At 38.8% G+C, this 14291-nt stretch overlaps 1 protein-coding gene across 4 annotated transcripts in view; it reads left to right on the plus strand.

The window, feature by feature from the left end:
• The window catches only part of grid2 (glutamate receptor, ionotropic, delta 2), a 537682-nt gene extending 528887 nt beyond the window's left edge, over positions 1-8795 (plus strand). Inside the window, exons 16-17 of one of the 4 annotated variants that reach the window (XR_003674813.1) lie at positions 3022-3101; positions 7432-7474. Coding sequence is in view for 3 of the 4 variants with exons in the window: in XM_028457896.1 (XP_028313697.1) it covers positions 7432-7890 (459 nt within the window). In the remaining variant the exon portion in view is untranslated. Of the gene's footprint in view, positions 1-3021; positions 3102-4763; positions 5033-5572; positions 5819-7431 lie in introns of those variants that run through there. The other 3 variants (XM_028457897.1, XM_028457899.1, XM_028457896.1) reach the window with 3 other exon arrangements.
• The last annotated feature ends 5496 nt before the right edge of the window (positions 8796-14291 follow it).

Raw genomic sequence — 14291 nt, forward strand, 5'->3', positions numbered from 1 at the left:
ATGACCACTGAGCTGGGAGCCAGGTCTTGGGGATCTAGCAGACACATCTAATCCAGCCTCAACCTCAAATAGGCTCCAGGAAGCACTTGTCCTCCTGTTTCCCAGAAGACCCAGCCACTGGCTGGATGTCGTCCGGCAACCTGTCAGCCTCGCTGGGCTGAATATTGAGCAGCAGCTGTTTAATCTGAGAAAATCCAGATGTCAGTGCATCCACCTTCATGGCCAAATTGTCCACCCTCCGGCACTGTAATACGACTCACATCAAACCCACGCACTGAACGGGTTCGGAGTGGGTTCACTCTTCACCGCGTAGATCTGCCATTTAATGATGATGATCACTTAAATGGGAACGAGTTCACTCCATACAAGTAACAGAAAAAAAGGGCCGGGAGCCAAACAACCCCGTACCACCTTTAGAAAAAACAAAAAACAAACCGCTACAGGAGCACGGCCACTCCACACTACAGTATATTACCTAATTGTGTTTATATTACCGTTCAAAGTCCACTTCGTGCACGATTGTTTCCTGTCCCGAGGCACGCCTTTGCTTCTCCATCCGGACAATCCTGATCACTATCAGCCTAATTGACAACCAGCCGCAGCCTCTGGAGGACGTTGCCTTGGCACCCAGCTCCAACCACAGTTACGAGACTTAAAACGCGGTGTGTCATAGGCTACTGGAAGTATTGCGTGCATGAAGATAACATAGTCTCTAGACCTGTAATGCAAACTTACCTTGCGAGAAGATAAAGAAGGAATGATGAGGGGGGTTATCCTAGGTCACATGTGACTTTGTACACACACTCGACCTACGCGTCCGCGGAGGATAAAATCCATAATTATCCACTGCCTCTGGCGGTCAAGAAGAATGAAGTAGAACCAAAATGGTCTCAGAATCAGGGAGTTAAACCTACAACATATGTGACAGGTTTTTAAAGGGATCCTCCACTGTTTTTACAAATGTGGCCTAAAATTCATAAAATGTCCTTATTAGTAGATATATGTCTAATTGAACACATTATTATGCACCATATTCATTTAATTGTCTTTTACTTCACTAGTCTTCTGTTATTTGAGAACAGATTGGGCTGAAATGTGGTAGCTATAATCTATAGATGTGTACTCATCAACGCTCAGAGCCTGATTTTCGATTTGGGGTCCAGGAAGAAAAATAAAAAAGAAAGTTGATTTTTCATATATTTGCTAGTCAAATATTATGACGGTTGGTGATAGCAAATCATTGGCACATACCAATATCTAAATGGGGCCCATTACCCTGTACGTGTCATGGGTGACTACTCCTCTGTTAGTTCTCCTTAGATTGGTGTGCAGTTTGATATGAATACTCTATAAATGAATATGATTAGACACTCAGAGCCCTTTTTTTGAAATGGGGCCCAAGGGCCCACCCCCCATTTCTGGTAACTTCCAAATTTATGGGAACATAGTCATGTGATATATTGTTTCAATGGTAATTCAACGTAGATTACGATTATGCCTAATTTCCATTAAAGTGGTTTTCTCGCTTATACAAATGGGGCCCATTACTCTGTATGTGGCACCGGGGGGGGGGGGCATTTTTCAAATGACTACTCCTCTGTTAATGCTTGTTGAATTGAGCTGTAATTTGACATGGATATTCTGTGAGCGGATGTCAAGAGGCTCTCAGACCTTTTCCGGTAATTTCTAAATTTATCGGAACATAGTCGTGTGACATATCATTTCAAAAGCAATTCATCGTAAATTACGATTTCAAAAAATTTCATTTGTTTTACTTGGTGGAACCGAGTCATTTTACTGAATTCTTGAGAACGTGGTACGTGCTATTCGGCACGGAGATGTTCTGCGGGCCCGGTCGTAGTTCATCAGAACTTGTTATTGAACTCTTTAGATTTTGTGCATTTTCAAGAGTAATAGAAACACAGCTATTGTCTACAACCAAACCTCATAGTTAGAACTGTCGCCCCCTGTGGTCACAACTTGTTTTGTCCTCGTTCTGTAAACAAAAGTGGTTTACATCGACAACTTTAACTTTTACCTGCTTTTTTAGAGAAACTAAAAGCAGCACAAGTTGTTATTGTGACTGAAAAAGCTGCTAAATGATCTATAAATCAGGCTGAATGTTTCACTCCAATAGAAAACAATGAGATGTTTACAGGCAGTGGAGTCGTGTGACGTCAATCACATGATTTCAAGATGGAGGAACACAGACTCTAAAACTGTAAAGTAGTTCTATTCTTTAAAAGGTGCATAATAATGTGTGTTGTTAGACAGATGAATGATGATGATGATGAATGATGAACGCCGTTATTGTCATTGTACACATGTACCATGAGATTAAAACAAGCCAACTCCAGTAACAGTGCAAGAAATAAAATAAACAAATAAACAATATAACATAATAAATAGTACAGGAAAGGAGGTAAAGTGAACAGAATGTACATTTTGTATTAAAAATAAATAAATGAATAAATAAACAACTACATTGCTATATACAGGGTCCGGTGTATAGCACATTGTCTATATATGCCATTCAATGATATTACAAAAATGATATTATTAAAAAGTGGCTGAGCAGAGTAAGTGGGTTTGAATATGAGATCAGTGCATATGAGATCTACTCATAAGGACATTTAGAAGGTTTTAGGACACGTTTGTAAAAACAGTGGAGGATACCTTTAATAATGAGTGTTCAAAGCCCATTTCATTCATATCAGGTTGTGTATATTGTTGTATTTTATTGTTTTGATCAAGGTTTGTATGGACGAGTTCTGACATAGAAACACAAACACAAATCATTTGAAACTGTTGACTTTGTCAGAACTTGTCCATTATTGTATATTTGTGGCAATAAGGCTCAGCACGAGGAGATGTGATCACTTCCTGTTAATTCAGACTAAATCAGTTGTGATTATTCAGAGAGGAAGTGCCAGTCTACTCGTTCTAACTCTACAATGATGTATGTGTGTCTCTCTGGCTCTTCCAAGCTCTCATTTTGCCTTTTTTGTTTTGTTTCTGTAGATAAGTACTCTGTGTTGAGGGGGGGAGAGAGGGAGAGTGAGAGAGGGGGGAGAGAGCAAATTAAACGTCTCCCCTTTCAGGTACACAACGCCTGTGTGTGTCCGAGGACACAACAACACACACAGCCAGCTGCTTCATTGTGTGTGTGCACACGCCAGGGTTGAGGTTAATTACATTTATCAATTCCAATTACGGTGACTGGCATTGTGTAACTAAAATTACAATTCTTATTTTTCCCCCAAAGATCAATTAAATTACATTTTCAATGAATAAAGTTCACTTTATTGAGCCTGAAATAAATAACTTTCATAAAATGTAACTATCCTCTGGTGTTAGCTTTCTGTTAGCATCTCTAATGCTAACGGGTCAGTTTGAGCCTTGTCTTAAATCAGCTGTAAAATACACTAATAAAATAGATAATATGTAAAATATTATCTATCATCCAACTTGTTAGGCTTCCTAATCAATGAAAATATTTTAAATAATAATAATTTAAATTTTTTTTTTTTTATGGTAAAATTGTTTTTAAGAGAAGAGGTTCTCAACCTTTTCAGCCCATGACCCCTAAAATAAAGGTTCCAGACAGCAGGGACCCCCACTGTAGCTGAAGGTGGTTGAACACAGACATGAACATTGAAGAACAGTCATGTGGAGACAGGACCATCTATAAGGGGGAATAAAGGAGAGATTTTTGGGGTCCATCCATAAAGTCAGTAAAAGGATGGTTCATTGTTCTATGAATCTGTGATAACCACATTTATTTATTCATCTGAATAATATCCACTGTTATCCAGGAACGTTTATTATTATTATACTCATCTTAAAGATGGAAATCCTGGTTTTAATCACAAATAAAATGAGTTCAAAGTGACCAAAAATTGTAGAAAATGTGATTAAATTGGCAAAAATAACCATGAAATATAGTGAAAAGCGGGTAAAATATGAGACGTAACATATGTGACATTAGGTGGAAAAGTGGTGGAAAGGGTTTATAAGTGCTGAACATGTCTGGGAAATGTGTAGAAAAGTCATTAAAATGTGATGCAAACATGTCAGAAATGGGAGAAATGTAGCAAAAATACATTAAAAGGAGTAAAAAATATGGCAAGAAAAAGTGATGAAAGTAGGTTAAAATATGGTGAGTTTGGTGGAGTTGCAGAAGGGGAAAATAAGCAAAAAAAAAATGGGCTGAAATTGTTAAAACAAAAAAAAAATAATTTGCTAGTTTATCGAAGGAATCTGTGGACCCCCTCCCAGTGTCTTACGACCCTAATGTTGAGAACCCCTTGTAGTGAGAAAAGTTGATGAGACATATTTTAATAATTATGTATGTGTGTAAGCCACAGAACTGTAACATGGTTTCCACAGCATTTAATTAATTTGCAATTCATATTTCTTTGTGTAAATTCCATGGCATTTCAAAGTCAATTGTCTGAACTCAATTACAATTCAAAAACAATTACAACAGCAATATATTTTTTCAACTTTGATTATGTCATAATTGTAATTAATTATCTTTAACGCAATTACAATTGTAATTGACCCCAACCCTTGTGCACGCTGACTGATTGCTGTGTTCTTCTTCCCGTCTGTCCTGTCTCTCCACATGACCTCGCCCTCCTATTCATCTCTTCATCATTTGGTGTCGCTCACTCATCTTTCTTCTTTTTTTGTTTGTGTGTCTTGGTTTATCACATGTATCTACACACAAACACACACACATACACACACACCTGTATCAGACACAGGCAGACGGGCCTTCTTTGAGGCCCAACCCTGACCCCTGCCCCCACAGTCCCAACCAGCGCTCCCTCACCCATCACAGTGGTCAGAACCAGATCCCGAACGCCTCCAGCGGCGTGGCCCCGCCCACCTCCCACTACCAGCCCCCAGCGTGCTGCGACATCCCTTGTGCCCTCATCGTGCAGCACTCCTACGACCCTAACAACCCCTCAGAGATCACCCCCAAAATGAGAATGACCACCTTCACCACGTCCCCCCCCACGCCCAGGTTATACATTCAGTAGATTAACACTTGATATGTGTTTACTGATTATAAAAAAAATAAAATATAAAGGAAGTATTATAAAGGGCAGATGTTATTGATCTGATAATGAAACCAGATGAGCAGTTGATGCAGTAAAGCCTTGTTGCCACTAGAGGGGGTGCTCTACCTTTTTAGGAGCTACATGCTTCTTCTTCTACTCTGGATGATTTAAAATCACCTGAAATGGGGAGGCCTATGATTATTTTTACAATATTTTTTTTTAATGAAGAATGCATTATAAATAAAATGTGCTATTATTATTATTATTATTATTATTATTATTATTATTATTAATAATTTTATATAATTATTGTTATCATAAATATTTTTCTTTTATTAATATTATCATCATTGTATTATTATTATTATTATTATTATTATTATTATTATTATTATTATTATTATTAATAATAAAAGCTGATATAATGCACTAATATCTTGCATTAGTTTCCAAATGTGATGACTCACTTGTTCTCATTCACTCCCTCATGTTCACTCCTATAGTTACCCGTTATTCTCCTTCCACGGACAACAAACTGATCACTAGATCACGTTTCCCTTGTTTTGCTTTTGTTTTTCTATCAACTTCACATTTTCAATGTTGCTGTGCTCTAACAGTACGATGACACACTCCCTAATGTTAGCTAGCACCCCTCGCCCTGCCCTTCCTCCTGTTGTTCCTCCTTTAGATGCTTTGCAGGGACTCGACGGCCGTGAGCCACACACAGTAGGGTCAGAAACATGGGAGCGCAGACCTCTAAAGGACACGGTCAGTTTGGTTTTATGTTTCTGAAGTGTCGTCGACCCTTGAGAAGACACCAGTGTTGACTTCCAACCACTCCCCTTGCTCCTAAACCTATGAAAAAAGCACATGTGAGAGTAACGTGTGCACCTTCTGCCCTCCCTATATCGCCTACCCTATGGTTGCCCCCATCACTGCCCTGCAAAATGCATGAAACGCCTTTCACTGAGTGTTGCCATCTTTTAAAGTCTTTGGATAAGCTTTTATTTTACAGTATAAGTTTCATTTTAAGTGTAGGATAAGTTAATGTTTATTATGATGTGTGTGATATTTCTGATTGATAAGATTGTTCAGACTTTAAAGTGATTAAATCAGCTTAAATAATTGGTGTGCAAAAAATTGTACAGATTTATGAAAGTCAACACTATTTTGAAATTTTTATTTCACATTGGCCAAAACAATTTAAAAGACACGCACCAAACCAATGAATCTTAACGCCTCTGGAATCACAGATCACATGGCGTGTCAGCCGTGTGGTTTCCTTGTGTATTCCGGCCCAACCTCCCTGTCCCAAAGCAGTGGTTACAAATTAGAGTGGCCAAAAAATCGAGAGAAAAAGTGGTAAAAAGGGTTCAAAGTATCAATATTGGCTTAAAAGTGGCAGAAATGGGTGGAGGGGGTGATTGGGGTAATGTAATTTAAATAGTAGGAACAGTTAGTTGAAAGTGGCAAATAACAGGCATGACAAATAGTGAATGTTGTTAAATTGGCAAAAAATAAGCATGAAATATGGTGAAAAGAATTTAAAAGTGATAATAATGTGTCAACATATGTGACATTAGGTAGAAATGTAGTAGAAAGGGTTAATAAGTGCTGAACATGTGCAGAAAAAGCATTGAAATTTGATGTAGTGTCAGAAATGGGAGTAATGTAGCAAAAATGCATTAAAAGGAGCAAAAATATGGCAAGAAAAAGTGGTGAAAATAAGTTAAAATATAGGAATTTTAGTGTAGTTGGAGAAAAAGGGTAAAAAATAAGCAAAAATGGGCCCAAATTGTTTAAAAAATATTCTTAGTTTTTTGAGGGGCATCTGGCAACCCCCTCCCAGTGTCTCGTGACCCCAAATGGGGTCCTGACGCCAAAGTTGAGAACCCCTGTCCTAAAGAACCTTGTAAAAAAGTGTTTATTTCTTTCCTCTGATGTTTTTGACCAACACTCAGTTTGTCGTTCTCTCCCCCCTTTTTACCTATTTTCCTACTCCGTCATTTTTTCCATGACTTTACGTCTCATTTTCAAATTCTTCCCATTTTAAATATAAATGTATTGATTTAATACGTGTTTGCATGTTTCGATCTTTGACCCTATTTTACCATTTGAATGATAACGTTTCCATCAATGAATAAAAATTCTGTCGCGCTTTGCCATCGTCACCAAATTCTCTCAAACATCTTCTTCCATTAATCCAACGTTCATGATTATTCCTTCACCTTTATCCCACATCTCAACATCATTCCAATGTCTTCATTGTTGGAACATTTCTTACTGACTTCCGTGTTTACGTTTTCCATCAATCCATTCGTCATGGCCGTTCCCTCTACCCGTCCCTTCCCTCCGCCTATAGGACGATAAGGAGATCGACCTGGAACACCTACACCGCCGGGTTAACAGCTTGTGCACCGAGGACGAGAGCCCCCATAAGCAGTTCTCCACCTCTTCCGTTGATCTGACTCCCCTTGACATGGACGCTATGCCTGCCGCTCGACAAGCCCTCGAGCAGATCAGCGACTTCCGCAACACCCACATCACCACCACCACCTTCATCCCGGAGCAGATCCAGACCCTGAGCCGGAGCCTCTCCGCTAAAGCCGCCGCCGGATTCTCCGCCGGCTTTGGTAGCAGCGGCGGCGGAGGCCTCCAGGATCACCGGACTGGCGGGGTGGGTCCTTTCAGGCAGAGAGCTCCCAACGGCGGTTTCTTCCGCAGCCCCATTAAAACAATGTCCTCCATCCCCTACCAACCCACCGGCCCCGGACCCAACTTTGGATACGGCAACGATCCAGACAGGGGTACCTCCATATGAGCAGTTAAAGGGAAGGCATGGTGGTCTCGGTCATTGGGGGTGGGGGGGTTATGGAACATTAGTGGCTAAGGTTAACAAGGTTAGACGATAGAAATTGATGTACATAGGATTTGTTTATGTTGGTTTATTTTCAGTTCTTGCTCGGGGTGATGGAGACGCGGTTTTCTTCTGGTTCTGCCTCGAAGAAGGTAGAAAAACCAGAGTGGGACGCTTGGATCTTTGCTTCTTTTGCTGTGCTTCTTGTGATTATCTGGGGGATTATTTTAGGGGGTGGGATTATTTTACTGTTTGTGTGAAGGGAATTATTTTTCTATTGTTTTCGTTTTATGACATTTAGACGTGATTCCCTCATGGTGTGAAAAACGGACTCCTTGTGTCCCCACGAGTCCAAAGCCACGACTTGAAAGACTTCGTAGGGAATCTGCAGATCTTAGGAAGGCTTGTGTCGTATATAGTTTTGTTTGAACTCTGGCTTTCCTCGATGTGGGAACTCTCTCAGTGTTTTCTATTCTGGCTTTGCTTCACCAGTACCCGAAGTTTAACCACCTCTGGATATTCGCTCTCACTTTCGAAATTTGTCGGCCCCAAACCTTGTTGAGAATCTGCCATTGTTTTTGTGCATCCGTCAGAACCAGTTTGGATGCACATTAAACTCTTGAGTAACACTGCACTGTACCAGTGCCCACAGACACTGTAAGTGATTGTACGTTGACCTGAGACTCTTTGCTTTCTTTCTTTCTCACCTGTACTGTGCTATCAGCTGTTCAAGTCACGGGGTGAGATCGCCAATCTGACTCTCTTTGGAAGAATGTTGAAAAAGGAAGATTTATGAAAAGCGAACGTAAGACTGAGAAGAAAAAAAAAGAAAAGAAGCTGAAAAGTTTTGAAAAAGCTTCTGCTTCTTATTATCTGTCATTGATTGAGTTTTGTTTGTTTTTGCGGTGGGTGGGGGGGGGGTGGGGGGGGGGGGGGCAATTCTAATGCGTGGAATGTGTTTTTGGTCAGGAAGTACAAAACAATAACATTCTGAAATGTCTACTTGTTTTACTTTTGTTTTTTAATCAGTTTTGGAAAAAGTACTAAAGGACTGCTGTAGTCTCTGGTTTTGTCATTGGTTTTTCCTTTTTCTAATTTCACTGTCAACAGTTTTTAAAGGTTTTAAAAATAATGACTTAGTCTGTAATGTTAGTTATATTCAAGTTCTACGAAAGCAGATTAGGGCCAATTTGAATAGGGAAAATACATTTGGGTAAAGCAGGAATAAAGTTGGAATGTCGAGAATAAAGTTTCCACTTGAGATCAAACTTGTCTATATTTGGACCCTGAACTAAACTCAGTTTGACACCCCTGCGCGAAACTAAACTTCAAAGTTGGGTTTAATAACTTTTTTGTTAACTCATAAACACAGCATTGTGATCTCTTTAAGGACTTTGAAGAGATATTGGTGAAAACTGAATGTGTTGAGAAGTAAAAACCAGTGAAGTTATGAAGAGGCGGAGCATTCAGTCCATCAGTGGGAAGAGCTACGGAAACACATTAGGACCAGTTTGGATGGACAATGGTGGAGTATTTGGTGAATTGGCCCTAGTCAGCTTCTGTAGATTTGACTTTGATAGAAAATCTTTGATTTTTATCACAATATTGTATTTTGAGTTTATTTTCGAAATTTCAACTTTAACCCTGTTTTTTCTTTTTTTTGTTATCTCAACATTATATTTCACCTTTAATCTCCACATTTAGACTTTATACACAAAATTTCAACTTTAATCTTGTTTTTTTTTCGACTTTATTCTCGAAATTTCGAATTCATTCTCGACATTTCAACTTTAATCTCAACATTTTGACTTTATTCTTGACATTTCAACTTGAGTCACGACATTTCAACTTTAATCTCAAAATTTCAGCTTATTTTCGACATTTAGACTTTATCCTTGACATTTTGACTTTATTCTCGAGATTTCGACTCTAATCTCTACATTTCAAAATTATTTTCTCAAATTGGCCCTAATATGCTCCCATAATGTTCACACATCACTTTTGAATCACTTTTGTTTGGTAAATGGACTTATTTTTTATTTTTTTACATTGAAGAGAAGCCATTATTACAGCGTTTTCAATCCAGGCTTTTCTTTATCATTTGGGAAAGCTGTGCCATTCCAATTTAATCCCAAATTGAAAGTGTGGTGTTGCATCTGCATATCGCTCAGGGCGTGGCACTGTGGCTATGAAGGAGGATCAGAAACCGTCTGCCTTCATCTACCATGAAACACTCGTGCTTCATCCGTCCTGTGCGTGACACGGGCTGCTCTTTATGTGACTTGTTTTCAAAGTGCCAATGACTTCAAACGAGATGTTTAAAGTGCGTTTAAGGTGCTTGTAGCGGGATCGCTATCATTAGCAGGTTAGCAACATGGAGCCAAACCTTTTAACACTAGCACTGTAATAAAAACTGATCATGTTTAGGTAATTTAGTAGAAATATTTGTTTAGTTATTGTCTAAGAATTAAATCGTCAAAGCAAATCCTTATTTTCTTTTGTATTAAATAACAAATAAAACACAAATGTTTTATTTAAAAAATCTTTATTCAGATTAAATGAGAGGCAGTATTAAATGTATATTTTACATGTTGATGCTATTTTTGTTGAGCAAAAAAAGAGAAGACTTATATGATGTTGACTTTTCACACGTCCTGCCTGTTTTAAACACAAACACTTTTTCTCATTTGTCATCTTTACTTTCCTTTTTTTAATTTGCCGGCTGAGTAACAAGAGGCAAGTTCACCTATAAAAAGAAAGCATGCACAAACTTGCAGTTTTTTTTTTTTGCTCTATGTTTTATCTTTTATAATTTCACTCATAGGACGACAGGATTTACTTGATAATTTTCAGAAATGTATGATGTACAGTATTTAATATAGGCCTATTTTGTTGTATGTGTTGCATAATATTCAAAAACTGAACAAACCGGGGCCTCTGTTCCAAGTGGCAAAGCTTTCTGTGTATAATTTGTCTAATAAACAGATTTTCTACAGAGGGATGGTACTTGTTGTTTTTGGTCAATAATACAAGACTCGGGAAAGGTTCAAATGTGAATCAGAATGATGTAATACATAATCTTGTGCAACTTCTTTCAGATTTTCGACCTTTGTGACATATTCTCTTTTACATCTTTCCAAACACTCGTTCGCAGAGATCAGTCATTTAAAGCTAAAAACCTTGACTTGTGACAATTTTTTATTTAATATGGGTATAGTTTGTGAAATATTTATGGAAAATGTATGGATTTTTTTTTCAATTTGTGCATTTGAAGGGACTGAGATATATATATCCACAACTAAATTCATTGAAAATTTTAAAAAAAATTCTTTCACGTGCAGGTTGAATCAGATGCTCTTAAGCAGGGGTTCTCAACCTTGGGATCAGGACCCCATTTGGGCTTGCAAGGCACTGGATGAGGGTCCCCAGATGCCTTCAAGAAACTTTTTTTTGACAATTTGAGCCCATTTTTGATCATTTTTACTATGCATTTATTCCTGCAATAAACCATATTTTAGCCTATTTTCATCACTTTTTCTCACCATTATTTTGCTCCTTTTAAATCTTTTTTGCTACATTACCCCCATTTCTGCCACTTCATCAAATCTACCTTTTCTGCACATTTTTTTTTTTCCATTTTCAATACATTTCAGCACTTAGAAACCCTTTCCACCACTTTTACACCTAATGCCACATACAGTTTGTTGACCCATTATTGTCACTTCTAACCTCTTTTCACCATATTTTAGGCTTTCTTTTTTCTTTCTTTTTTTCACGCAGATTGAACACATTCTAAGGCAATCATGCCCAATATTTGCCAGTTTAAAGTAATTGTCTCTGTATACTTTTTTTCTGACATGTTTAAGCCAATATTGATACTTTAAATCATTTTTACCACTTTTTGTCCACTCTAATTTGCAACTTTTAACCACTTTCTGTGGGTTTTTTTTAAATCTCATTTCAACACCTTTTTCATAATTTCTGGTCACTTATATTTTAAAACAAGAATTTCCATCTTTAAGATGACTATATATTATGGCCCAAATAATAATAAACTTCCTGTATAACAGTGGATATTAAGTTTGTTTTTACTACAAAAATAATGACATTAAAATGTGCTTTAAATCTCAAATTTTGCGACACATGACATGTAATAAACTCTCTGCACTTCCCCATGTCTGTCTGTCTGTCCCCCCCGCCACCTTCTCTCGCTCCGGTCTCGTGCCCGGCGCGCCCTCCGTCTCCAGGGAAACCCCGCGAGACCCGGACAGCACGCAGACTCCCCTAGCTCCGCCCCTCTGCCCCCGAGGAGCCCCCCAGGCGTGACCAATGGAACATAGAGTCTCCATTGTGTCCACGACACTTTAATAATCTCCAGCTACAATATCCAACCTGTCGGTAGCTTCGGGAGCCCGTTGGACGGGGGCCGGGGCCCCGGTGGAGGGGGGTGGCCCCTGGTGGAGGTGGGACGAGGGGGCGAAGCCTCGGCGCCACTGATGAATACATGAATACACAATCAGCAAAGATTGATGTGATGTTATCTCTCAAATCAAAAGTTTCTACACAAACATTATAATATTCCCACATATGCAGGATTTATTAAACGGGTAAATAATTAAGGTTATTAGTAAAAACATGTACTATTTATGTTACTGTTGGTTAATTAATTAGTTAACTTTATGCTGGGTTATGTCCAAACAAAGGTGCAGGTGAGAACAATAGCTACAGTAAACTCTCAGTATAACCTGTATTTAAATGGTCACTAACTGTTAGTTTCTATAATTACTCATTTCCTCAGAGTAATTAGTAATTAGCAGTGATCGGTTTGTATCAGTGAGCAGCTTTAATCTGATCAGATGACACAGGTTGATTGTTCCTCACACACTTCCAGTTCATCTGCACTTTGGGTTTATTTAGTTACTTTATAATTATTTATTTACTTACTTTATGCTTTATACTTAATTATTTACTCATGTATTGACTTCCTTTATACTGACTTCTTTACTTATTTATTTACTTACTTAATTTATACTTATTTATTTATTTACTCACTTTATATTTACTTATTCATTTATGAACTTACTCATGTATTTACTAATTTTCTCTGCAGATAAGTTGCAGTTTGACTTTTCTGTTTATTTTGAGTTTTTAATGCATCATGCAGAGGCATGGAGCACCAGACAGGAAGTGTAGTGTGTTGTGTATCATATTTTTGTGTTGTTGTGTAGTTGTGTATCAGTGTATGGACGTCTCTTCCAGCTCGTGTCTCTGTGTGTAGAACCAGCTCGTGTTTCCGGTCCATGTGAATCTTCTTTTGAACATCAGGGCGTTTCTATTCTGCATCAAAAGCTCTGAGAGCAGCAAAAAATACAAAAGAAAAATGGAAACTGGAGATGATCGAGGATGAAAGAAGTGACAATGAGTGTGCAGGCCCCGTGGGGCAAACTTTTGGGGGCATTTCATTTTTCTTTTTTTTTTCTGCTTCCTGTTTAACAATCACAACTTGCAGAAAAATTACTTTCCTCCTCTCGGATGAAGTAAATATAATTTAAACGTTTTATCCCATAGTAAAAACATTCACAGTTTAAGGTTACATCTGGACTTTTGTCCATTTGGCCTTAAAGGGATCCTCCATGTGTTTATAAATGTGTCCTAAAACATTTGACATGTCCTTATTAGAAGATATATGTGTAACGTGTTGAAATGACGTCAATGATGACGTAAATCGTCCCTTTTAGTCCATTGAGTTCTATAAGAGGTGAAGCATTCAGGGTCATTTAGCAGCTTTTAAATAACTTCTCTAAAAATCAGAATATAAATTTACAATAAATCACAAGTGTACTTCACACACTCCGTGTGTGTGTGTGTGTGTGTGTGTGTGTGTGTGTGTGTGTGTGTGTGTGTGTGTGTGTGTGTGTGTGTGTGTGTGTGTGTGTGTGTGTGTGTGTGTGTGTGCGCGCGCGCGTGCGTGCGTGCGTGTGTTGTTCAAATAAAACGAACAGGTTCAAAATTCAATATCATTTGTTAATATGTTCAAATGACATATTACAATATATTTAAGTGACGCCCTCTCCTCAGTGTGATACACACGTGTGTTCTTGTGTGGGAGATTCACCTCGTGCAGGTGCCCCCCCCACCCACCCACCCATCCACCACACACCCATCCACCACACACACACACACACACACACACACACACACACACACACACACACACACACACACACCCCGCCACCTTCTCATGGGCTTTTCCCGCGGCTTCTGATTGGACGCCAACACGCGACCGGTGTGAGGAGGGGGGCTGTGAGGCGCGTGCCGCTTTTTAAACGGAGCGCGCGCCTCCAGACACCAGAGGACGTCCCGCA

The sequence above is a fragment of the Gouania willdenowi genome, chromosome 9 (assembly GCF_900634775.1).
Source record: "Gouania willdenowi chromosome 9, fGouWil2.1, whole genome shotgun sequence".
Classification (NCBI taxonomy): Eukaryota; Metazoa; Chordata; class Actinopteri; order Blenniiformes; family Gobiesocidae; genus Gouania; species Gouania willdenowi.